Source organism: Pistacia vera, unplaced genomic scaffold (assembly GCF_008641045.1).
Source record: "Pistacia vera cultivar Batoury unplaced genomic scaffold, PisVer_v2 Contig247, whole genome shotgun sequence".
In the NCBI taxonomy this organism is placed as follows: Eukaryota; Viridiplantae; Streptophyta; class Magnoliopsida; order Sapindales; family Anacardiaceae; genus Pistacia; species Pistacia vera.
Window position 1 is genome coordinate 186,068 of NW_022196054.1, and position 27,046 is coordinate 213,113.

The following is a 27,046-nucleotide window of genomic DNA, read 5'->3' on the forward strand; positions in this document are numbered from 1 at the left end:
AACATAAACACAATAGTGAAATCCCTGTCAGAGCTTCTGAACATGCTGAGGATTGCAGAGCAAGACATGAAAAGGTCCAAGCCTGTTTTATTAGTTGTTGCCAGTAAAGGAAAAGGTAAAGGCAAAGGAAAGGCCAAGGCCAAACCCAAGCATAAGCCCAAATGACAGGATGATGTTAAGCCTGAGAGTGGTGTTGGGAAGGGTGGGAAAGTAATTTGCTTTTATTGTGGCAAGCCTAGCCATTGGAGGAAGCACTACAAGGCGTTCCTCGCGAGCAAGAAGAAGTCAGAGGCTTCGACTTTAGGTATGTTCATGATGGAGATTAATTTCTCTCCTTCAACATCTTAGATCATTGACACAGGATGTGGTATTCACATTTATAGGGATGTGCATGGACTAAGGTAGAGTAGAGTGCTCGCCAAGGGAGAAATGGACCTACGAGTTGGAAATAGAGCACATGTGGCCACATTAGCTGTAGGAACTTATTGTTTATCTTTGCCAACGGGCTTGTTGTTAGAACTTCGTAACTATTATTACGTACCTTCTATTTCCAAAAATATTATTTCAGTATCCGCTTTGGATAATATAGGGTATCATTTTGAGATTTCTAATGGATTGTTGTCCTATAGTTTCAATGGTCTTCTATTTGGAATTGCAAGGTTATATAACGGATTATATGTTCTTGATTTAAACAATAAAGATATTCTCAATGTTGAAACCAAGAGAGCTAAAGATAGCGATCGAAACCAGACATACCTCTGACATTGTAGATTGGGTCATGTTAATCAAACTTGCATTGCAAAACTTCAAAGGGACGAAGTTTTAGACCCTTTTGACTTTCAGTCATTTGAGGTATGTGAGTCATGCCTTTTAGGCAAGATGACCAAGTCTCTTTTCATAGGACAAAGTGAAGAGGCTACTGAACAATTAGGCATCATCCATAGTGATGTATGTGGTCCACTAACAGTTGAAGCCAAAAGTGGATATTCGTACTTCATCACACTTACTGATAATTTCAGTAGATACGGTTATGTCTATCTTATGAGACATAAATCTGAAGCCTTTGATGAATTCAAAGAATTCAAAAATGAAGTACAGAATATGTTGGACAAAAGTATTAAAGCTCTTTGGTCTAATCAGGGAGGTGAATACTTAAGCTTAGAGTTTTCTGAATACCTAAAGGAATGTTGGATAATATCACAATTCACTCCTCCGTACACACCCTAACACAATAAAGTGTCTAAGAGGAGGAATATGACCTTACTTGACATAGTTAGGTCTATGATGAGTTTTAGTGATCTACCTGCATCATTCTGAGGTTATGCCCTAGAGACTACGATTCACATATTGAACCGTGTGCCATAAAAGTCTGTAGATAAGACTCTATATGAACTATATATGGAGTGGGCGAAGGCCCAACTTGTCTTATCTAAGGATTTGGGGTTGTGAAGTTTAGATCAAGAAATTGACTTCAAACAAGCTAAACCTGAAATCTTGCAAATGTATATTTGTCGCTCGTACTGGTGTCTTCTTAGAGAAGGAATTTTTTTCTAAGAGATACTAGCGAGAGAAAAATAGAACTCGATGAAGTTCTAGTACCATAAGATACATTAGATGAAGGATGGGAAAATGTGCCATAAGAGGTAGTTGAACATTGGGAAGATCTTGGGTACATATTAGACCCTGATCTTGGGTTAATCAGAGTAATCGATGGGAAATATTTTTGTTTTCTGCTGCGTTTACCCCATCGATTTACTTACAACATATTCTCAATCTTCTTATTGAGGATGGATCTCAGGAAGGAAAAGATGCACTTCTCAATGTAATGAAGGCATTTTTTATATCCAAAATAAACCAGAACGATATGAAAACATCAAAATGGCAATAGATCTAGAGAGGGAGAAAGGTAACATTGTAACTTATGAAGATATGCCTGCGAGTGGGACATTTATTAGCTTCCAAAAAATTGAGGGAATTTTTAGGTTAAGAGAAGCTTTTAATATGTTAAAGATGATCGATCTGGATTTTGACAGGTTAAATCCAGAAGATGAGGAATGGGATAAGGCTACCTACATTTGCCAGCATGTAAAAGTGTTGGATGAAGTTGCTAAGAGCCTTTCAGGGAAACAATCATGCCTAACCACAAACGATTATTTTCCTCAGGTTTGCAACATATAGATATAGCAACCTGCGTAAATGGGTCAAAGGTGACAATTTAGATGTTTCCTTGATGGCTTGTAAGATGAAGAAAAAATTTGACACATATTGGGAAAAATGTGGTTTGGTTTTAGCAATAGCTATAATTCTTGACCCGCAGTTTAAACTCGATATAGTGAGGCGCTGGTTCCAGGAAATCTTTGGCCAGGATTATGCTGACGAGCAGTGTGCAAGAATTAACTACACTCTTAAACAACTTTACAAAGAATACTCGGGCGGCGGCTCCAACAATTTAACTGGTTATTTTGACATGCTAGATCCTCTGGGAATGCCAGGGAGTACTTCTTCAAACGATGCTGAAGATGGCAAGTTAGAAAAATCAGAACTTGAACGGTATTTAGAAGAACCTAAATTTCGTTCAGTTGGAGATTTTGACATACTAACTTGGTGGCGTGCCAATACACCAAAATTCCCAAAACTAGCAAAGATGGCGCGTGATTTCTTGGCAATACCAGTTTCAACTGCTCAGTCGAATCCCTCAGTCGATGATGTTATGGAGACTTTTGACGTAGATCCTGAGACCGCGGAAGCTTTTCTTTTTGTAAGGGAGTAGCGGCAAAGGCCTGAAAACAAGTAAGAATTGTTAAAACAAATTTCTTCCATTATTTCCTTTTTGTAGTCTACATTTTGTTAAGAATTCTTAACATGAAAACTGCTCTTCTTTCCACAGGGCCTGATATTGCATCACCTTTCATCTACTTCCTGTAGCAGAAAAAAGAAGAAGAAGAAGAATTCCAGTTTGCTTTACCGATTGTAATCTAGACTTTCATGTACACTTTTACCTTCATGATATATAATATATAGCTCTGTTTTCATATTCAGGGGCTGCGTTCAAATTACTGTAATGTTTTATTTTCTCATAAATTTGAGAAGGGTGTTTTCGTAATTATGGTAGTTCTAACCATGTCGTTTTTTCCCTTATACAAAACAAACGCAGAAGCGGTAACGGAAAAACGAAGCAAAATTCAAAGAAATGGAGCGACTCAAAGAGTGTGTAGAAGAGCTACTGAGCTTCACTCTAAACTCTCACATAAACCAAACCCTAGGCTTCGACCTCGGCCTCTCCAGCCAATTCTGCTCCAACCTCCTCCTCCGTGAAGCGAACGACGCTGTTTCAGTCGCCACCGGTAACAAAAAAATACGCCTACTCCATTTGTTAATTAGCTTGTAATTTCGTAATTCATTGATTAATTGATTCGTTTTAGATGTTGTTGATTTCGATCAAGATTCACTCCAAGGAGTTCCGTTATGTCCTCTATACAAACGACTGGCTTTAGCTTTGGTTCGTTCGGTGAGTTGTAGGGCGTTTTGTCGGACGTATAATTACGGCGTTTTGGTTCATGGAGATGGTTTGCTGAAACAGAGAGAAGACGAGTGGAGTGAATTGATTCTGAATAAGGGAGCTGAATTGATCAATGTAAGCCATAATTGCTTGTACTTTAGTTAATACATTATTAGTACATAATTAATCAAAAATAAATTTCAATTTTCTCTTTCAGTTTGACTTAACTAAAGATGAGCTGTTCATTTGTAGTTTGGTTCGGAAATGAATTACTAGCAGAGTCTTTTAATTTTGCTTGGTTCACACTGAGGTCCGAATTTTGGATTCGTACCTCAAAATTTTCATTTAAATAAGTGGCATGAATATGTTTGGAAATGAATTGTACGGCTGATGTTATAATTTGTTTGTTTGTTAGACTTATGAAACTGTTCGATAAACTTTATGAAACTTTGGAGGAGGTTTTTGACCGTTTTAGAAGAGATTTTTAAAATTTTAGGAGATCTTTCTGATGAATATTAGAACTAGTAGGGTTTTCTTCTGCATTATAGTGAAACTTCAATGCAGGTTAAATAATTTTTTTTAATGTAATGGAAAATTTTCATTGACTTCCAGAAGTTGAGCTAAATAGATTCTACTCTTTTAGTTCCGAGATTGGCAAAAACCTCTTCTAATATTGAAGAGAGAAGTTCCTTGAAGTTTTATAAAATTTCTCAAAAACTTGCATGTTTCTTAAACAAAGTGGATCTATCTGTAATTAAGTCAAACTTTGATGGAGGTCAGTGAGATTTACTCTAATATTTTGATGGATTTGTGGTAGATTTTGAAGACGGTAGACTTTGAACTTGATGTTCAGGAACCCTTCTTTTCATTGATAAAAGGTAGAATGATTTATGTTTTATATAGTCTGTTATTATCTCTTTTTATTTGTTTTTAATTAAGTAGTTAACTTTTTTGTTTCAAATAAATTGTAGATGGCCTGAAAACAGTTGAGGGAAGGTGTGCAATGGATGATTACAATAGGTGTGACTAATTTAATTTTTTTTTTTTTAATACCGTTGGAGTTGTTTGGGGCGTGGGGTGGTTGTTTTTGTCGTTGTCTTTATTTGTATGATTGATAATTATCCTTCTCTCCTAATATATTAATTTAATTTGTAATTTATTTGGCACAGACTTCGACCAGGCTCAATGGTTCTGTTAAATAAATGTATAATGCTTGAAGTTCAGGTGACATTATATTTAACTTATTTGTTCTTGCCTTATTTTCCAGCTTCACTTTTGTAATTTCATTAATTGGCAGACTGTTCGCCATTGTGCTTCATTTTCAGAGTTGTTAGAAGCAGAGACTCTTGCGAAAGTCCTTCCTGGAGTTAAAACTGTTGAAGAAGGTATTAGAGAGTCTATTTAAGCAATTAAATAGAAATTCTTAGTTTAAAACTCAGGGAAGACAAATACTTTGTTTTGTTCGAGTAGATGGCTGGTTCAGTATGAGCCTTAGAATTTGGGAAAACTACTAGCTTTTCATCAATGTCAGAATCATTCAGGAGTAATGGATGAATGGCTATTTCAGGTATGGAAATTTATAGCAAGTTTTATGTGGAGGAGAAGGAAAGGCTCAATGGTGTCCTTGCAATATGTGTTTCTAAAATGGCTACTCAACCTTACATTACACTGGCAACTATACTGTCTGTGAGTTGCTTACTTACTGCAGTATTTTGTTTTTTGTTTCATCCGTTGGTAGGTTAATTTCATGTTTTTGATTCCGGGACTTGGTTATGAGGGCATTCAAAGCCTTTTGGGTCTTGCACATACTCCTGGAACGATTTCGGATGCACTCCCCCCACCAAGATCAACTCTTCTGTCATCATTCTTGTTGCCATTTAAACCAAATGTAAGATAATGATTTGTGAAAGAATATATGTTTGTCTTGATTGTAAAATCGAAGAGAAATATTTACTGTATCCAGCTCAAGATATTTTCCTTGTTCCCTTATGTGTTTTAATTATTGAACTTTCTGTTTAATTGGTTGAGGTCAAAGGTAGTACCTTAACTCAAGGAGCCAGGGCCTTGGCAAAGCATGTTAATAGGAGCAGCAACAGATACTGGGGTATTTTTAATGGAAGTGGTTAGTACCAATGTGAACTTGAATTTTACTCTGGTACTTTTTGAATTTATATACTATTGCTGAGCCCTTTTCTATAAACATAGCTATTTGAGATTAATGGTGACTCAAGATGATATCATAGCCTATTGCACCAATCGTCCTGTTTTCAGATTTAAAACAACCATAGGAATGTGAAGAATGCAGTTCTTCTTTGGAGGTCACTCTTGAGGTTTTGGATTGCATATTGAAAGATGGTAATGGAGGTTTGGGCCATCAATTGGAATTCCTGTACATTAATATTAAGTATAGCACATTGTCCTTTAATTGAAGATCCAATTTCAATACAAAAAACTTATATATCATTGTAGGAAATATTTACTGTGTAGTTAAGGGATTTTGGTGAAATGGGCTAGGAATGATGGGTATCCTTTATTGCATGTCACAGTCTACGCACTTCCAATTTCCTTCATTTTCTAATGAAGCTAATTTTTTCCTTGGACAAAAAATAAATATGAAAAATATAATAATTACTTTTATTTATTAGTTTTAGCATCTGATTCCTGCATTATTTACCTTCTTATTTTTACAATTCCAGATTCTGACAAAAATAGGCTTGCAATGGATGTCATTTGTCGTTTAATAGCCCATTGTTGCTGGTTGAATGTGCACATTGTTCAACCTCATGGGATTGTCTTTGAGATAAGAGTAGCTGATGGTTATGGTGCACGGTGGTCCAAAGATGGAACCAAGGTATATGTTTAGTATTGCAAGTGTGCTTGCAACTTATATTTGTATTAACAGTCATGTTTATTTGAAAAGTTCCTTGTACTTATTTTTTCTTTTAATGTAATGAAAGGAGTTAAGTTGGAGAATTGGTTTGAGTTTGAGGTTTTGAGTTAATTCTATTGCTCTTTTTGTTTATTTTGTATTTTAATTTCTTACCAAACATGATTTCGCCACAGAGCATTTGGGTAAAAACATTTTTACTTCTATATGTAGAAACCATAAAGGTTCAAATCTTTGGCTTGCTGCGATTTTTATTTCAAGATGCCACAGCTGCAGTTCTGAATAATGATTTCTCTTGGCATAAAATCAAATTTTTGGAAATAATTTTTCTATGATTGGAGTATATAAATTACCTGTGGTGACTGGCAAACTTAAGATCTTAATAATCATGTGCATTTGTGTCTTTTCAGTTCATTGGATTTCTTGAGCCATACATGGAAGATGGTCACTCCAAGGGATGGAAGCATTAGATTGACTTTGGATAGTTTTGTACTGATTTTGTTGATTTATGCACTTCTTCTAAGGTACCCGCTTTCTGCTGTATTTTTCTTCTTTCAGTTCTTTATGATGCATAGCTTTAGATAACACTTTATCCTTCTCATGCTTGTTTTTGCATCAGTCCCCATCCTTTTATATTGATTGGGCAAAATCAGCACTGCTTAATGATTAGTATTTGGTTTTAGGTTTTGAGTAATGCTTTCTCATACATTATTGTACTTGACCCTTTCTTGCCTCTTTTGTCTCCCCTTTTTATAATCACTTAAACTAGTTGAATTTTTTTTCTTGGAGACTCTGATTTTTTAGATGAGCTTGCTTGGGTGTTATACTGCACCGTCATTGTCCATTTACTTGTTTTTTATGCTGTGTTTTTTGATCTTTAGGCCACAGTAAATACGTGGATTAGATAGGACAAATACGTCAGCATAAAAGTCACAATATTAACAGACGAACATGGCAGACAAGATTTTATACATTCATTTTGATAATATTTTACTTTATATATGGAATTATGTAGCCGATGGTTCCACATATGTAAATATGTTTCTTGTTCTTTGTCTCATAATAATCGCAATTATATCTTGCTGATACGTGCAATTGTGTCAGTAAGTGTTAAAGATGTTTTGGGAAGTATCTAATGTTGATTAATTGTTTAAATTGCAGACACATGAGAAATGATGGACTAATTTCTCTGATTGTTTGGGAAGAGAAAATGTCTGTAGACAGCTTTCTTCACACAAAAAGGCCCAGGTTACATGATTTACCAGTTATTATGGCTATAATAATTTAATGATGTGTTGCCACCGCCACTGGTAGCTTTATCTTTAGTCCATAGTTGTCACCACCAACATGGAAGGATGAGAACGATATGTAATTTGAGCTCAAACAGTCTATCTGTGCTCCTTTTTCCTTTCAGGAAAAGAAAATGGCGGTGGTGTGGGGGGGAGGGGGTATGTAATTTACCCCTATCACCAACCTGTTTTATTACTATATGGTTAATCCTCTTATAATTAATATATATGCTAATGACTCTTATAAGTAGTAGTTTTGCTAATGACTCTCATAAGTAGTAGTTTTATTTTTATTTTTTTTTAATCAAAACAACTTCTTTCTATGATGAATGATTAATTGGAATGAAATGAAATCTTATGCACTGCAGTTTATAAAATTAACTTAATGATGTAGTTTCATCTCATAATCTGGAAAATATAACTTGTTCAGTTGTACATTTTTCTTCTAATATATCATCAAGAATACTACAATTTTGATGTCCAAATCATTGTATCACTTTAAAGTACTGTAGCTATCATTTTGTTATAGTGTTCATGAAATTAGGCAAAATAAATGTTTATGAAATTAACTAATTTCAAGTAATATGTATAAAAGCCCCCATATGAAATAGTTGTGCAATGATAAGAAAATATTAGAATGCACATGGATGGTCAATAGTTACAACAAATTATGAATACTCTTTAGCAAAAGAGGCAAGACTTTGGTTATACAAATATCTCTATGATTGTACAATCGATTCAATGACCATGCATACACTCATTATCGAAGAAAAAAAGAGAGGGGGGGGGGCGCATCAGATAAGAGTGGTCATTTGTATTCAGTAAACGATTTTGAGGTTAAAAGTATTGGAAAATAAATAACTTCAAAGAACAATAATTTAGAAAAGTGATGAAAGTGTAATTGTTCAGTGTTGTACATTTAACGTAAGACAATAAAACATCCACGTATACCCATTATTAAGTGGGGTTGTGACTTTGATCTCTTGCCGACGTTTCCCCTTTTTTTCAATTTTTCTCATTGTGGTGCCCATATAGATTTCAAATCTGAATTGGCATTATACATGCACACTATTAAAAGTTGAATACTTGTGTGTACATACATATTGGTGTGGTTTTTTGTATGCTTCTACTGTTCTAGGACATGATTCCTTTCGCCATTCTTTGCATATTTCTAACTGAACACTGTTACCTTTCAATTGAAAAAGTCAATTATATTAGAGTTTTATATAAGGCAAGGGATCATGTGAGGAAAAAGAACTAGAGAATTTCTGAGTTAAGATGGTTGTTGATAGTGGTATTTTGTCAGTGATGGTGGCAGCTTAAGTAGGTGTCTGTGCAGAAATCTTACTTTTGTAGGTTAAGCAGCATTGAATTTACTTCTACGCCATCAAGTTGTGAGAAATAAAGTGTTTTGCGTTGGGCTATAGCTATGCATTCTTGAACACCTCTTGTTTAAATGATAATAATTCTTTGGTCATGCTGATGATAGCAATGATCACTACATAATTTATTCTACTGTTTCGGGTCACAAACTCATGATTTACAGGAAAAGAAAATGATTGCACGTAGGAAAAAGTGACAAGTGGTGAACTGTTCAACCAATGTTGAAATAATGTAGATAGACTTTGATTGATGATGGCGTTGATGGTGATGACCACAAAGGTCAGCAACTCTACACTGTCACATGACAGCCAAGAATATATTTGTAGGCCATTTCGTTAGGGAGCTTTCATATGGATCTGCTTGCGACAAGATTGCATGAAGCTGCCCCCTCAGGTGGACAAGATTTAAATGCTCTTTATGTAGTCTTCAAGGTGGTTTATCTGGCTTGTTCTTCTAAATGGTATCTCTGCTTGAGCTTTCAGAAATCTGTGACCACTTGTCATTAACATGTAGTGCACATAGTTTTCTTGTGGACAACTGATATTGAAACTTTAATCTTTTAAGGATTTTTGAGGGCATGCAACATATAGTAGCTAAAGACATTTTCTGTTTCCTCTTCACTTTAATTATTGAACAAATAGAATCATTTGCCTATCATGCATCACAGCATTATTGCTTTTCATTATCCCCATTTTTGATTTCTTCAATTCTTAATCTATCAGTCCCATTTTTGGTGTTTTTGATATTTAAAGATAGGCTGATGCTCCCTTAAATTTTAGTAGCATATGATTATTACACATTGTCTGCTAATTAGGGGCTCTTTTCTGGCCAAAAATTCCAGAATTATGAGATAGTAGATTGAAACTCTGTAGTTAGTCACTATGATGTGATGTTGTTTTTATCGTTTTGCCTTATCTTATAAGTTAGTGATAGCTACTAGAGTAGTCACATTTAGTTTTAAAGCCAAATACATCATTTTGAAATTTTATGCAAAAAACACTTGAATTTGAATGGTTACTTTTGGCATGACAAACTTTGTGCATGAACACTGCTCAGCTCTGTTTGGGAAACTCACAAGATGCTTTTACTGTTTCATCCTTTTGAACATGTGGAATAAAACGAAACTGCTTTTAGGTTTTGGAAGCTATTGTAGCAGCTGTGATTCATTATTATTTGTGATAATTTTACTTGAAGCTCATAAGATGATTCATTCTCTATTACTCTAGCATTTGTCTTTGCTGACTAGAAATTCCTTTTGGACATTTCCCAAGCCAGACCCACATGTGTGCACATACTTTTTTCATGAAAAAGTGATGTTTGTTGAATTTGCAATTTCTCACTGTGGTTCCGAAATGACTTTGGTCCCAAACTTTTTTAAGATTTGCCAAATCTCAGATCATTGTCTTCTCGATATATGATGAGCCTCCTTGTCTCGGATGTTTTATAGAATGAATCAGCAGCACCCTTCCACATAATGAACGCTACACTGTAGCTATTACATTGTAAGTATTTTCTTGTCATTAGCATCAGAGATTCTTTGTTATCCTGTTGATACCTGTAATGTTATGAAATGTCAATATTAGGGTGCAAGTTTATCTTTGTTTGCAAGGGTTTGGCTTTTGCTATATGGTGGTTATCGACGATCATTTAGATTTGTTTTTAAGAACAGGTTACCGAAGAATATCTGAGCCGCATACTCTGATTTTGACGCAAAATTGATAAATCTAGTGGCGTTATGTAACATCACCTCTTAAAGCTGTACTTACTTTTCTACCATTATTGAAACAGGTCATGTGGCTGGCTCTTGAGAAATTGCTTTGAAGCCCACATCATAATAATTATTTAGATCATTTTTTCACCTTCTAATCTTATTTAGGTGCATTGACTTGGTACAAAATCTGTATAGATTTTGCATCATTCGAACCAATTTGGTGGTTGTTGCTTGAAGCTTTTTAGTATTATTGAAGGCCCCATTTAACAACAATTCCTAGTTTAGCACATAGATTTCTCAATTTCCCTCTTAACGAATGTGCAAAGCTCATTATTTATAAGGATTCAAAGCTCCTGTTTATTAACTTCAATTATTGTCAATAGTACTAAATGAATTTTGGTGCTACATTTGCATACTCAGGGGTATATAAGTATAAGCTTTGGATATGATCAACTTAAATATATGATACTAATTTATAGTCATTAATTAATTATAATCGGTTTAAATGTTGTTGAGGTAGCATGGAAAATAACTATCTTCAACTTTCATCTTTGACCTATTGAAGTGTAGTAAGTAGTAACACCTTAGACCGGTCACGTGTCCTTTGTGCTAAACGAATTTGAGTTGTCATGAAACATTCAAGATTAACATTTTTTTTTTTTTTTTTTTTAATGATTGAGGGTGTTCGGATAAATTTATACGTACTTTAACTAATCTTTCAAGATTTTAGAACTAATAGTCGGATAAGAGTTCTAGTGGTTATCCATATTAGCAACCAAGGAGAAACTTGAATTTACGACTTCTTGAATAATATACTCAACTGTCTCTATCGAACCACTAGGTCACTCAGAGACAGTTCAAGTCTAACTTGCTATTACCAAAACTTGTCTAGTAAAAGTTTGTAGGCATATGCATACAAATTTTACACATCTAACAATCGTGTAAATTAGTAGATTATATTTTGGTATAAAATTTAGTAATGTTACCTCTTTCGAACCACATAACATCCAACCATTGAATGCCTTGACTTACACTTTCCTAAGTCAATCTTTTACAAAATTTTGAATTACCCTTATCACTAATCTACAAAATTTCACTAAAAAGTTTTGGGCATATGTTGATTATGGTGGGATTCAGCCTTTCAGGCCCTCAGGTTCTGTAAAAAAGGTATAGCTTTTTCTCAACACTTCTAGACTAAAAGCCAGAGGTCCCATATCCGCACCTTCGGCTTTGGTGGTGTCAGCCGAAAGCACTCTCGTGCCCTAGTCACAGCCCATGCTACTCCTCGCCTATCATAAGGATAAAGAGAAGAAAAAAGAAGTCAAAAGGGGGAAAGAAAAAGTACTTTTTGATTAAGTATTTTTTTTTTTTTCCTTATTATTTATTGCATTTTTATCCTAAAGGTTTTGTAGTAAACAGAAATGTCTATGTTAATGTCAAAAAATGCTTTTTAATCATCAAAGCATATTCTTGACTATTTTCTAGTACTTTTTTTTAAATAAAAAAAAGTGTAAAAAGACATTTACTTATCAAATATTGCTTCAGAAAATGCTTTAAGATATTTTTATGAGAAACAATATCAAACAAGTTCTTTTTTTTTTTTTTAAGTACTCGAAAAGATCATAAATCTATGGATGAGTTGTCTTTACTATTGCTCTTATGACACATCTTAAGACTATTAAAAAACAATGTTTTGATGGTTTTCATGTATTTTATGAAAAAGATAAAGAAACACGTGTTATTTTTTTTTTAATTTCAATTTAATATTTTTGTATTTTTTTTTTTTTTTTTTTACACATACATCGACTAATATTTAGAAGAATGAATCCACCGTCATAGCCTCCAAGTAAATTATAGGCAAAGGTATTGCATTTACATCTAGAAATCAAACATAAGACTCTAGGTTCTATCTATTTGCAATCACCGTTAATTTGCTCTTACCGATGGGCTATCTATGGGTGTGTTTATTTTTGTATTAGCGGTGAAGAGAAAATTGTATATAAGAGGAAACACATACAGACAAAGCAAGCTACAAATTTATGGGCCATACATAGATTGAATCTATTTTAAAATTTATCTATCACCAATCTTTCTTGTTCTTTATTTATTTATTGATTTTAATATTTATAAAAGAAAGATAAAAAGAGAGAAAGAAGGAAAGCTCAAGCGAAGACATTTTCTCTAATGATTGGATGGAATAAACAGTGGCTTCATCTTCTTCAACCTTGTCTTCTTGTCCAATCATTAGAATGGAATAACCCTCATTTAGATACCCCATTTGATTTAATTTAATTTAATTTATTTCTTTTGATTACTCCACCCCTCTCTCTAGTTTTCTTCCTTAATTAATAATTAATTTGTTTCTTTTTAGTCTTTACCTCTTTGGCCACAACACACAATTCAAATCAGGAGTATAAATTGACTCTTAAGGTGCAACATCAATGTTAGGGCTTAAAATGAGATCCTTGAAAACTCAGGTAACTTCAAATAAGGAGAGAATCCAAATCCCAAGTTAAAACATGCGTTTAACAAGATTAAAAAACTATTGAAATCGTAAAGTTTAAAAAAGGCAAAATTTAGAAATAGAACAACATAAGGTAATTAAAAAAGAATAATAATAATAATACATAAAGTTTAATGGTTCATGCTACAATACTAGTGAGTATTAATACCAAACGTCTAATTTGTAATATTTTACAGGTTTTAAGCTTTCATATTTACAAATCTTATGTTCTATGATACAATCATGCAATAACGAGTTTTATGTTCATTCTTGTGAATCACATATATCCTTTTTACAAGTTTCAATAATGTTTCTATTGGAATATACCTAAAAGTATTTCTACTTATCGATAAATATGTGTATATAATTTAGGGTAAATTGTTGTTGATGCAGCGATTTGCACCAACAAGAAATACATAGGATTCAAGATGAATCTACGTAGAAGTTTGTACAAAACTCAAAGATTTGATGTTGAATCAATAGATGGAACAAGCAATCGCATAAAGAAAACGATTTTAAAAGTAGTTCAGATACTCAATGCAAATCCTACCTTGACTGTTCGTATATTGCTTTCTTTGTTTTTATTGCACACAAGTGTGGCTTACAAAGTGAATAATTTTTGATCCCTCATTTGAATAAAAAGTATACTTATATATTATTACAGTGAGAAAGTTGTAATTAGAGTTAACCTAAAAAGACCGATACGTGACATGAATCCGTGCCTCAAGATTTACGGCACAACAATTGTGTTCAAACAAAAATAATTAAATAAACTAATTTTGTTCACAAACTACCATAATAATTAGTGCTTCTTTTGTTGACCATAAAAATATATATATAATATAACTGTTATCACATGTTGGTTATATTGACAATAACCTTGGGTTAATTAAGTTAATTATGAGCTTAAATTATGGAGTACGTAATAACCAATGATGAGAAGGATTGAATAGACATGCACTGATTAAGTATAATGAACTATTAATTATAATAATTAAAGCAAAAAAGCCTTGTCATTAGTTCAAAATCCTTTTGAATTTATGAAGTGATTAGTATATAATTAATTAACTAGTTGCTGATGGTCAGAGAAAAAATTATTAACACAGTTGGTTGTTCTCTTGGAAGTTCTTAATTTGAGGTTTATATAATTAAGATCATTCGGGCATAGTTAGATGGTTAGGGCAATTAGGAATAATGTAAAGAGGCATACGATCTCAAGTCAATTCTTATCCGAGCATCCGCGATTTAAGTAGAAGCCATAGTGATAGGTTACTACGCTAGTCTCTTCCGATGATTAGTTGAGGTGTGCATAACTAGCTTAAACACTTTGGTTTAAAAAAAAAAAAAAGTTATAATATTGCCAGGGCAAAGTGATGCAAATCAATTTTATTAATTTTTAAATGGACTGGTGATTCAATATTAAATAGGGAATGGTTCTATTAATTATATGTTTGTAATTCAAATGATTGTAATGTATATGATGATGAATAATTAATTATGTGCGGATAATAATAATAGTTGCCTTAAGATTTTCAAATTTGTCATTATGACAACTTTTGCACTTTTAATTAAATAGATCTTTAAAGTTTGAAAACTATATAATATATACATACCCTTTGTCCAACTCCGTTATGTTGTTTGTGAGAGATAGTGAAATAGTAACTTTGATCTTTGTGTATGCAAAAAATGTTTTGTAACCTAACGCAATATACCATAATTGGGTAAAAACTAAAAGGTATCTGTGAAATTTTTCAAACTTTAAGGGTCCATTGATAAAAGTGTAAAAGTTGTCATCCCAATAAATTTGGAAACTTTAAGCGTAATCTATTATTTCCCTATATAAACACCGAAATTCATTACATAATTTTGGAGATTCTTATAAAGTAAGTCTGAAATATGATGCATGTATTACGTTTGTTTAATCATATTGCATTCTTTTTTTTTTTTTCTTTTTTTTTTTTGTATAGTTAGCGTATATACATCTATTTAATCATGTTAAACAAAAAAGTTACATGCATTAACATGATTTACACTAATTGGAGAGACTGAACACATATAGGTCAATTGTTTGGAAAACTCTTTTTCCATATTATACTTAATTAAGAATAACAATTAATTAGTAGTTTAAACTAGGTCTGCAAACGAATCGAACACAAACGAACACCCCCGTTTGAAACTCGTTCGATAAGCACAAGGAGTGTTCGAAATCATGTTCGAACTCGAATGAACACATAATGGTTGTTCGAGTTCGTTCGATTAACCAAACGAGCAATTCGTGATCGTTCGGATAACCTATAAATACTTGTTCGAATAACTCGTTCAAATACCTGTTCGAATAAAAAATATACACCAACTTTTCAATTCATACTCTAAAAACAAATATACAACAATTCATAATTCATACCCATTTAATTTAGCAGTTGAAGATAAACAAACTTTCTATCTATATTTATATTTTAAATAAATCAATAAAAACTCAGTAAATTAAATAAATAGTTATCATAAATAATAAAACTTCAAAATAAATTGAACAGAACAATAAATGGTTTAAAAAAAATTTGTTTCCATATCAAACATGACACAAACAAAAAAATTTGGTTCCATATCAAAATTATAGGTTATCATATATATATTATCATTATTGTCTACATATATATTTTGTATCAACATCCATAAATTCATAGTAATATGAGGGTCTATTGTAATATATGATCAATACAAATGTGTGATTAATTAAGGTTTAATTAAGCTATTATATTATTAAATTTGTTATACTATATATCATTTGATTATATAATATGTTATGTTCATAAATTTGTCATACTATATTTAATTAAGCTATTATATTATTAAATTTGTCATGTTATATATCACTTGAGTATACAATATATTATGTTCATCAATTTACCATACGATATTTAATTAAGGAATCATGTTATTAAATTTGTCATGCTATACATCACTTGATTATACAATATGTTATGTTCATCAATTTACCATATTATATTTATTATTTATTAATTAAAATGTTATATCATAATATTTAATTATTGATTACATTTGAAAAAATACGAAGCTATTATGTTATTAGATTTGCTATGTTATATATCATTTGATTATACAATCTATCATGTTATTAAATTGTTATGCTATATATCATAATAATTTATTATTTTTTAATTTAAATGCTNGAGAGACTGAACACATATAGGTCAATTGTTTGGAAAACTCTTTTTCCATATTATACTTAATTAAGAATAACAATTAATTAGTAGTTTAAACTAGGTCTACAAACGAATCGAACACGAACGAACACCCCCGTTCGAAACTCATTCGATAAGCACAAGGACTGTTCGAACTCGAATTAACACATAATGGTTGTTCGAGTTCGTTCGATTAACCAAACGAGCAATTCGTGATCGTTCGGATAACCTATGAATACTTGTTCGAATAACTCGTTCAAATACATGTTCAAATAAAAAATATACACCAACTTTTCAATTCATGCTCTAAAAACAAATATACAACAATTCATAATTCATACCCATTTAATTCAGCAGTTGAAAATAAACAAACTTTCTATCTATATTTATATTTTAAATAAATCAATAAAAACTCAGTAAATTAAAATAAATAGTCATCACAAATAATAAAACTTCAAAATAAATTGAACAGAACAATAAATGGTTCAAAAAAAATTTGTTTCCATATCAAACATGACACAACAAAAAATTTGGTTCCATATCAAAATTATAGGTCATCATATATATATTATCATTATTGTCTACATATATATTTTGTATCAACACCCATAAATCCATAGTAGTATGAGGATCTATTGTAATATATGATCAATACAAATGTGTGATTAATTAAGGTTTAATTAAGCTATTATGTTATTAAATTTTTTATACTATATATCACTTGATTATACAATATGTTATGTTCATAAATTTGTCATACTATATTTAATTAAGCTATTATATTATTAAATTTGTCATGTTATATATCACTTGAGTATACAATATGTTATGTTCATCAATTTACCATACGATATTTAATTAAGGAATCATGTTATTAAATTTGTCATGCTATACATCACTTGATTATATAATATGCATGTTATGTTCATCAATTTACCATATTATATTTATTATTTATTAATTGAAATGTTATATCATAATATTTAATTATTGATTACATTTGAAAAAATATGAAGCTATTATGTTATTAGATTTGCTATGTTATATATCACTTGATTATACAATCTATCATGTTATTAAATTTGTTATGCTATGTATCATAATAATTTATTATTTTTTAATTTAAATGCTATATACTTATATATTAATTATTGATGACATTTGAAAAAAAAAATCCAAACATATTATATATATATAAGAAAAACAAAAGCATCATAATATTTTATTATTGATTACCATTAAAACAAAATTCATCCAAACTAAACCAAACATAATGTAAAAAAGAAGAAAAAAAGAAAAAAATATAAATATATATAATAATGTATACCATATTTTTCGAACATAAAACAAACGAATAATTGAACAAATTATTCATGAACGGGTGGATCAGTCGAACGATGTATGTTCGCGAACATAATAGAACAAACATCCTATGTTTGAACATATTATCGAACAAACATTGAACTGTTCGCGAATAGCTCGATTCGTTTGCAACCCTAGTTTAAATTAGATTTGGAAGTAGTAATAACATCAATGTTATTTTAATCCAAATGATTGATCATAAAATATTATAAGATGAATAAGAAATAAAATCAAACATCTCAAGTTGAACTCATGCAAGATATTTTAAATGGTAGTAGCCAGAAGATTATATATATATTAGACATAAATATTAGTGTTAGATCTTTGTCTAAAAGTTTAAGTTCCGGATCAGATCACCTATGTCAAAGCAATCAATCACTCAATCTTAGGTCTGACTCTCATCAGATTCATTAGACCTTAAAATCAAATTCACATTTCACACAAAGAAATATGTTAAATTATTGATGATATATATATTTTTTTTTTTCTTTTTTTTTTTATGACCCGGGTGTCATAATAGTTATTGTGTCTTAGATTTTCGGAAATACAATTGTATAAAATTTCACCATAAAATCCTATAATTTTTTGAATAGCTAGCCAGATACAGTCAGGCACCAAGAAAAGATTTTAATCTTCGTCTTTATCACCCCAAATAGCATAAGATATCAAAACTTAGATATAGGAAGACAATATACAAAATTTATGTACAATTAACATAAATTAAGCGTAGTAAAGTTGAAGACAAAGTTAGTTTCGGTAAAATCTAATCACTCCAAGCCACCATAATAAAAATTATTAATAAATAAATAATAAACAATAAACTTGTCTATATCAATTCCTATAGCCTTTATCATCATCTCTTTGTCTTGATTATGCAAAGAAAATATGTTGTTTGTCAGGTCTCATTTGGCTGCATGCAGTTGCTATTCAACAATGGGGATTCCATTACCTTTTTTTAATTAATTTTTGGGAATAAATGTTTATTCCTTCTACTCTACCTATAAATTTGGTGATAACATCAACTTGCATTATCATTAATACCTTTTTAATTAAAATTATAATGTTTATTTTACTTCCCTATCTTTTAGTTACATTGAAATTGCATACTACTATACATTAATTACACACTGATTTTAATTTTGTATTTTGTTAAGCCAAAGAATATTCTTAATCTTTAATTTGCATGTTACGTTTGTATTTACGAATTACCCATATATATATACTAATAGGGGTGGCGTGACCAATGAGACTCTCACCCAACCGACAGTTTCAAAATCCTAAAAGATTAGTTAAGGTGTATATAAACTGGTCCGAACATCCCAATCATAAAAAAAAAAAAAAATGTACATACCAAAAGCCAGGGCTAACTTCATAAAATGTCCAAAAGCCAGGGTTTATAACTTCATAAAATGTAAAAATCAAAGCTAGAGAGTGGTCACTAACCTTTGACCTGCATATTAAAAGCTTCAGGATGTTCGTGCCTGATCATTTTAATGTATATATATAATGAAAACTTTTTAATAGAACATTATTTATCCCAAAGATTCAGAAGTAAACACAGAGATAGAACCCACACCAATTATTCAATTAACTAATATACTAAAGCTAGCTTTTAATAGTTCCTAAACTGGATCTAATTTGCTTTTCCTTTTTACTTTTTTTCCCTCCAATTAACATCATCTTTTTTGGTAAAAAATTAAATCAGATCTGACTTATGAATCAGCTGTCATCTTTTCAGGTTTTGCCTTCTTTGTGGGTCTTCAAACTTTATAACTTTACTACCTTCTAGGTCTTCAACTATTGAACCCCCAAGATATATATATATTGTCCAAATTAATGAAAAATAACTATAATCCACAAAAAAAAAATTTGAAACCATATAAAGAGATATTGGAAATGGAAGCACGGTAGGTCCATACACTTGCACATGAAAATAGCAAATCACTCAAAACCCTTACAAACTTTATATTATATAATATTTATATATAAATATGAGATGATTCTACATGCTTATTTTTATAAAATTAAAAATAATAACATGAAAATGACCCCAAAATTTATTTGCTGTACTACTTGGCCATTTCTGAAACTGAAATGAAATAGAGTTTTGATTGCAAAGTCTTGTTATTGTTGCCTCTACCTCTCAATAGGGGGGCCTCCCTCACTTCTTCTTCTTCTCCTTCTTCTTCTTTCTTCTTTTTCTTCTTCAATATCTCATGGACATAACCCTCTTCACTTCTCCTAAAGGACCTCAATTCTCCCACACCTTCTTCTCTACCAATAATAATGGTGATCACATAGTTCTAGACATGAACAACAACAACAATCAACAACCCCAACATAGCCATACTTCCACCAGTCGCTCATCTGCAGACTCAGCAGGCGGTGTCGTTGGATGCGCCGTCGAGCCCTATGGCGATGCCACGGGTAACAAATGGGCATCAAAGCTTCTTAAAGAATGCGCTAGAGCCATCTCCGACAAGGACTCTAGCAAAATTCATCACCTTCTATGGATGTTAAACGAGCTCGCTTCACCCTATGGAGATTGTGATCAGAAATTAGCTTCTTATTTCCTCCAAGCCCTCTTCTGTAAGGCGACGGAATCCGGGCAACGTTGCTACAAAACCCTAACGTCTGTCGCCGAAAAGAGCAACTCCTTCGACTCTGCCCGCAAATTGATCCTCAAGTTTCAGGAGGTAAGTCCATGGACAACGTTTGGTCACGTCGCGTCCAACGGTGCAATTTTAGAGGCTTTGGAAGGAGAAACGAAACTTCACATAATCGATATCAGTGACACGCTGTGCACCCAATGGCCGACGTTGCTGGAAGCTTTAGCCACGAGAAACGACGAAACTCCTCACCTGAAACTCACCGTCGTGGTGACTGCAAGCATCGTGCGATCAGTGATGAAAGAGATTGGACAAAGAATGGAGAAGTTCGCTCGCTTAATGGGCGTCCCCTTCGAGTTCAATGTGATAAGCGGGCTAAATCATATAGGAGAGTTAACGAAAGAAACATTAGGAGTCAAAGACGACGAAGCCATTGCTGTGAATTGCATAGGCGCGATGAGGAGAGTCGCCATAGACGAAAGAGAGAGTGTAATTCAAATGTTTCATTCACTCGGAGCTAAAATCGTGACGATTGTCGAAGAAGAAGCTGATTTCACAAGCTCAAGATATGATTTCGTCAAGTGTTTTGAAGAATGCCTCAGATACTACACATTGTATTTCGAGATGCTAGAAGAGAGCTTCTCCGCGACGAGCAACGAAAGATTAATGTTAGAAAGGGAATGTTCGAGGAGCATAGTTAGGGTTTTGGCGTGCGAAGAAGATGATGATCATGAAAATTATGGAGAAAAATGTGAAAGGAGAGAAAGAGGAAGGCAATGGAGTGAAAAATTCAAGGCGAACTTTTTGCCATCCGGGTTCAGTGACGATGTTGTGGATGATGTTAAGGCATTATTGAAGAGATACAAAGCTGGATGGGCATTGGTAACGTTACCACAACAACAAGGTGGAGATAATAATAATACTAATAATCACCATGAAAATTCAGGAATTTATTTGACATGGAAGGAGGAACCAGTGGTGTGGGCATCAGCATGGAAACCCTAATTAGAATTTCATGAATTTTTTTTGATGATGATGAATATTTCTGAAGATCTTATTATAAATTTTTCATGCATATTTGTAGTAGTTTTTAATTATTTAAGTGTTGGATCGATCGATCCATGCATTTTTCATTTTATTAGTATTAAGGGTTTATGTTTGGGAGTTTGTGTGGGTTTTGTTTTGTTTTTAGATGATTGTTATTGTTTGAAGGTGTTTGAAACTTATGCTTCTCTCTCTTTATCTTTTTAATTATTAGTGATATATATATATCCATTCAATCCAGTTTCCCATATATATTTGGATTGGTTCTTCTCATCCCTTTGTGGGATTTTTTAACAATTTTTTTCATATATATATATATGATGAATTCAATATTATATATATCTATTCAGTTAATTAATGTATAATTATGTTAAATGTATGAGTGTTTTAGTTTGTTAATTGATTTGTATTGGTTGATATTTTGATCCATTTTTCCTCAAATTATATGGGATTTAGATCTTATTAATGATGATTAATGGGTAGCCGGTGTGAAAGCCTTAATAATTAATTAATTGGGTAATTATGGTTTTTTTATTAATGTAAATCACACTTTGGGAGCATATATATTGTGAGTTATTATCTATTTTGTACTCAACTCTATATATCTAGATTCTCTTAATTGAACTATTTTTTTAAATTGTGCATGCCTACAAATAATTAATTTGTCAAGTCTATGATTTGACATTAAAAATAAGCTCAAAAAAACTAACTTAATTATGAAGAAAACAAACAATATGAGAGATGTTTTTTTTTTTTTTTTCTCACTCTATTATGAAATATTAATCACATAATCCTTTAAATTTATTATCAAATTCTTTGAAATTCTTGTAACTAAGTTAGCAAATTCAAGCAAGCCTAATTAAATATATAAGACAATGGCTTCCCAAGTTATAAGAACTAGCAAAAGCTTAATCGGTCTTTTATACATAAAATTAACCTTCACATAAACATATTTAAAAGAAAAATGTTCGATCAAATTTAGTTGATCTATCGATTACCTTTACCGAATCAAAACAACTAATTCATTAATATATACTTTAAAACTTATGTGTGACAGTATCACCAAAAAATTCAACAATTTACATTGACAATTAAAAGTTCAATAATTTATATAGACAATTAACATTGTATATACCAAATTATATAAACACTATCATATTTCATACATTTGATCCAATATCAATAATTTGTATACCTCACTTCATTTTTGAAGTCCCTAAAGCTTTGGCTTTGAGTTCTTAAAAGTCTGAACACACCCACCCATTTTCTCAATCATAAACATAATAATTTTTCTCTTCATTGATTCCTGCAGGTTTTGATAAAGATGGAAAGTGTATAAATGAATGATAAATTGACATAAAGAAGAAAATAAAATAAAAAGGAAGAAACTGGGGGCCAAGAAGAGACCCTGGTGGCAAACAGAAGAGTACCAACTAGATCCCAAGTTTGCCTTTATGTCTACCGATTTGAATAGCATTTTTCTAAATATTGTTCTCACTTTTCTCCAACATTATTTAGTGGAAACACTACTTTTCTAAGTGATTCAGATAAGACTTCCCGGTTGTTGTTGTTGTTTGTGTTAATTGTTTTTTACATGCATCCCAATTTATTATAAAGTCTTTACAATTATGCAATTTCTAGCTGTTATTTGCATCATCATGTGCGTCTGCAATTCATAATATTATTTACTTTAACACTTTATATATTTATATGTATACGTTCATATGCATGCATGAATTTCACACAACTACAAATAGATACTTGAAAAAGGTTCAATTTGCTGGCAATAATTTGTGTATGATTGGTGTTTCTTCTTCCTTTTTTCTTTTTAATGTTTCTGGCTAGATATTATTTCGAATTTACTTAATTAGTTAAAAAAAAGAATGAAGGTCGTTTTGACAACTAAATAGAAAAGAAATCACTGTCGATTTTTATTTTTTTTTTTAATTTTGGTGACTAAGGGATTTTGAGTTAGTTTACGCAAATTTCGACTAATTCTTGTGTATACCCCCCAGTGGTCATCCCTCTTAGCTATCGACATGACTCAAACTCAGGACTAATCTCCCAGGATTCTGAAATTAACAAATATACCCTCCAATGGTAGCCATCCTTATTAGTAACTAAAGTGACTCGAACTCAGGATCTTTTTAGTAATTCAATCAAGAGTCATTGTCCAATCACTTGATCACCCAATAGTGGTTAATAACTGTCGATTTTGATGATACTATTTTGATTTTATGTCTATATACATACACGAAATTTACGCAACTACTACATATAGGTACTTGCAAATGCTTTTCTTGACTAGCAACAATTTTTGAATGATTTTCCTCTTCTATTTCCCTTTTAATGTCTTGATATTATATCGATTTACTTAATTCGTTAAAAAGGAATGAAGGTCGAGTTTAATAATATTAGTTAAATTTACTTAGTAAAGTAGGAAAGCAGTGAAAATCGACTTTGATGATACTAGCTATTTCGATTTACATTCATATGCATACACGAAATTCACACAATTACTATATACTAGGAAATGCTTTATTTTACCAGCAATGATTTCGTATGAGTGTGTTTTCTTTCTAGCTAGATATTATTTCGATTTAATTATTTAGTCAAAAAAAAATTGAACGTAGATTTTGATGATACTAATTAATTTAATTTACTTATTTAAATTAAATAAGGAATGAAAAGTCGACTTAGACCATAGTATTTTGATTTACGGCTATATGTTTACATTTCACTAGCAATAATTTGTTTCTTTTATGTGTTTTCTATTTTGAACTTCTTAATATACGGATATTATTTCGATTTATTTAAATAGTTAAAAAGGAATGAAGCTTAATTTTGATTATAGTGATTCGGTATTATTTCAATTTACTTGCTTAAATGGAAATGAATGTTCTATTTAATTAGTTCAGTAAAGGTCGACTATGAAAATACTAATTTGATTTATAAAGTTAAGTAGAAAAGGAATGAAGGTCCACCTAGACTATACTAGTTCAATTTACTTAGTTAATTGAGAATTAAGAACGATTTTGATGACAACATTTTCATTTTCCCAATTAAGTAGAAACGAGGGTCATCAATTTTAACTATTCTATTTCAATTACATTCATATGCATTATTGCATGCAAAAATTCGCACAATTACAAATATACAATCACGAAAACTTAATTATAATTATAAAATTATAGCGCGCAAGAAATAATTCCTTATTTCTTATATTATGCAAAATTTTCATCACTACATATGCCCTTTTTTTTTTAGTTATAATTAAAAAAATAAACCCATTTAATTATGTTTTCTATTTTTTTATTTTATTTACTAAAACCAATCTTAATTTATTTTTATTTTCAAAATATAACACTTCTTAAAGTCATACCAAATTCCTATTGGGCTGAAATTCAAATCTATTAGGCTAAAGGCCCATCAATTTTGTATAAAAAACTCACAGGCCTAAAATCAAGCCCATTGGCCCATAAATGAGCAAAAAGTAATACCAGAGCTTTAATAGGGGCAAAATCGGAAAGTGAGCTCATAAAATTCCTAGGGTTTATAATCAGCACATATATATAGTTAAAGTTAAAACGAAGCTCTAGGGTTTGTTGGGCGTGCTCCGTTTTTTAATCACTTCGGAAGCAAAATCCTCAGCCAAGAATGGTACTTTCTCTCATTTCAATTCGTTCTTCATGTGCTTCTTTGATTATTTCATTGCTTCTAATGCTTTATTTAGATCCTTTTTCTGTTGAGATAGATTTAATGTTGTTTGTTTTTTATACGTAGGTAGTATTATTTTCTGTTCGTAGATGCATTTATATGTGGCGGTGATGGGTTTTCAGCTCTTTTTGGGTGTTTTGTCATCTGGGTTTGGTCTTTTCTTTTTTGTTTTTTTTTTAGTGATTTTTTTATGGGATAGTTTCTTTGTGTGTTTATAGTGTTTATGGAGTGATTTGAGAGTAAGTGCTGTTTTTAGATATTTTGGGTTTGTTTTATCATAGGGTTTTTCTTAATTTTTAATTAATTTATTTATTTTTGTTTTTTGGGTTAAAGTTTTGGTGGATTTTTAGTGTTGATGAAGTGATTGGAGAGTGTGTGGTTTGAAGGGTTTGAGTTATGATGTGATGGGTTGCTCTTAGCTTAAAGAAGGAAGGTAGAGTAATAATACCTAAGAATTGATTATAAAATGGAAAGTTAAAGTTTGAATATCAATTAAAGTTTAATTGACGTTTAGAAAAATTATTACGGATTTGCAAAGGACAGGCTAAATTTGCACTTGTTATAATTAAAATCAACTTAAGTTTTGTAAGTTGGGAAGAAAGCATTTGTGGGTTAATTTAATGGATGCATTTTTGTGCTAGATTTTCTGATTTTTAGCCCAGCTTAGGTCTTGGAAAGTTTCTTCAATAGTTAAGATACTAAAGGAAACATAGAATTGAATTAAATCTGAAGATAAGCAGATATGAGTAGATGAGATGCAAATTTTTTGTTTAGAGTTAGATGGGGCAATTAAAAATGCTAAGTTATGGTTTTGGAAAAGAAGGCATTGCTTTTAGTCCCGTTCAAAGGTGGCTACAGATTTGTGCAGTTATGTATGTAAATTTGATTAGACATTTCTGTTTTGCTACTTTCCCTCTTTCCTTAATGGTTTTGTAAAGCTTAGATCTTATAACCTTCTGATTTTGTTGAACTGATATTTTTGAGAGTTTCTAAATTTTGTGGAGCATCAGCTAGTAAATGACTGTTCATGGCTTGAAACTTAAGCAAAATATTGATTACCATCTTGTATATTTTTAATGTGATAGGCTTTTTTGTTGATTCTTCTGTTGCAGCCAATATGGTGATATTTTAGTTATGTTTTATTTTCTGCCTTAGTGTAAAAGTTTTAGTTTTATGTTGTGTTACACAGCCTAAGCAAATCCACGAGATCAAGGATTTCCTTCTCACTGCCAGAAGGAAAGATGCACGCTCTGTGAAAATCAAGAGGAGCAAAGATGTGGTCAAGTTCAAGGTTCGCTGCTCCAAGTACCTCTACACACTTTGTGTGTTCGACTCAGAGAAGGCCGACAAGTTGAAGCAGTCTCTTCCCCCAGGTAATTTTTCTTCTATGTTTTCTTATGGGCACCATTTTTCTTCAATGTGGTGACAATCAGCTACAATTCAGTGTTCTTATTGTTTTTAATTGTGTCTGCATGTAATGTATGCAGGTTTGAGCGTCCAAGACCTGTGAATGTGAGCTGGACCAAGGCGCTTGTTCATGGTTTCTAGGAGATGAGAACTAGATTTTACATTTCATGATGTTTTGCTATAGTTAAAGGACTGTGTAAGGGCTATGCGCGAGGTTTTCTTTTTATTGTTATCATTAGGAGAATGTGGGTGATTCTGCTAGCTGATTTATGGAAATTTAAACTTGATTTACATTTTGCAGCTTTTATGTCATAACATTTGTTTGGCTAGAGTGCTTTAAGAAGTTTTGACAAACTACAAATTTGGGACATAACTGATTGTAGTCAGCAGTTTGCATGCTTGTGTTTTTTCATGCTGTTTTCTTTAAAGTTA

At 31.7% G+C, this 27,046-nt stretch overlaps 5 protein-coding genes across 13 annotated transcripts; all 5 read left to right on the top strand.

Moving 5' to 3' along the window:
* The first annotated feature begins 2,220 nt into the window (after positions 1-2,220).
* Positions 2,221-2,955, top strand: LOC116132009 (zinc finger BED domain-containing protein DAYSLEEPER-like). Its single transcript, XM_031417690.1, has 2 exons — positions 2,221-2,790; positions 2,888-2,955. Exon 1 carries the CDS (start codon positions 2,231-2,233, stop codon positions 2,768-2,770), a length of 540 nt encoding a protein of 179 aa, XP_031273550.1. The 5' UTR covers positions 2,221-2,230; the 3' UTR covers positions 2,771-2,790; positions 2,888-2,955.
* A 209-nt stretch (positions 2,956-3,164) lies between these two features.
* Positions 3,165-7,908, top strand: LOC116132031. 9 transcript variants are annotated; one of them, XR_004128350.1, is made up of 12 exons: positions 3,165-3,344; positions 3,423-3,634; positions 4,317-4,377; positions 4,471-4,519; positions 4,669-4,723; positions 4,767-4,884; positions 5,067-5,387; positions 5,528-5,621; positions 5,771-5,854; positions 6,196-6,350; positions 6,797-6,910; positions 7,548-7,908. XR_004128350.1 is itself a non-coding variant. In XM_031417711.1 (7 exons), exons 1-7 carry the CDS (start codon positions 3,191-3,193, stop codon positions 5,240-5,242), a joined length of 825 nt encoding a protein of 274 aa, XP_031273571.1. In that variant the 5' UTR covers positions 3,165-3,190; the 3' UTR covers positions 5,243-5,510. The 9 variants fall into 9 exon arrangements, 1 of the variants encoding a protein (XP_031273571.1); XR_004128349.1 differs by having other exon boundaries at positions 5,535-5,621; positions 5,771-5,903; XR_004128347.1 differs by having other exon boundaries at positions 5,535-5,621.
* LOC116132016 lies at positions 5,247-6,856 on the top strand. Its single transcript, XM_031417698.1, has 4 exons — positions 5,247-5,387; positions 5,528-5,621; positions 6,196-6,350; positions 6,797-6,856. The coding sequence occupies exons 1-4, from the start codon at positions 5,247-5,249 to the stop codon at positions 6,854-6,856; spliced, it is 450 nt and encodes a 149-aa protein (XP_031273558.1).
* Positions 7,909-19,926: 12,018 nt separating the features above from the next.
* On the top strand, positions 19,927-21,679 carry LOC116132028 (protein SHORT-ROOT-like). The gene has a single exon (XM_031417708.1). The coding sequence runs from the start codon at positions 20,054-20,056 to the stop codon at positions 21,449-21,451; it is 1,398 nt and encodes a 465-aa protein (XP_031273568.1). The 5' UTR covers positions 19,927-20,053; the 3' UTR covers positions 21,452-21,679.
* A 3,362-nt stretch (positions 21,680-25,041) lies between these two features.
* LOC116132026 (60S ribosomal protein L38) lies at positions 25,042-27,046 on the top strand. The gene is made up of 3 exons (XM_031417705.1): positions 25,042-25,150; positions 26,397-26,580; positions 26,695-27,046. The coding sequence occupies exons 1-3, from the start codon at positions 25,148-25,150 to the stop codon at positions 26,715-26,717; spliced, it is 210 nt and encodes a 69-aa protein (XP_031273565.1). The 5' UTR covers positions 25,042-25,147; the 3' UTR covers positions 26,718-27,046.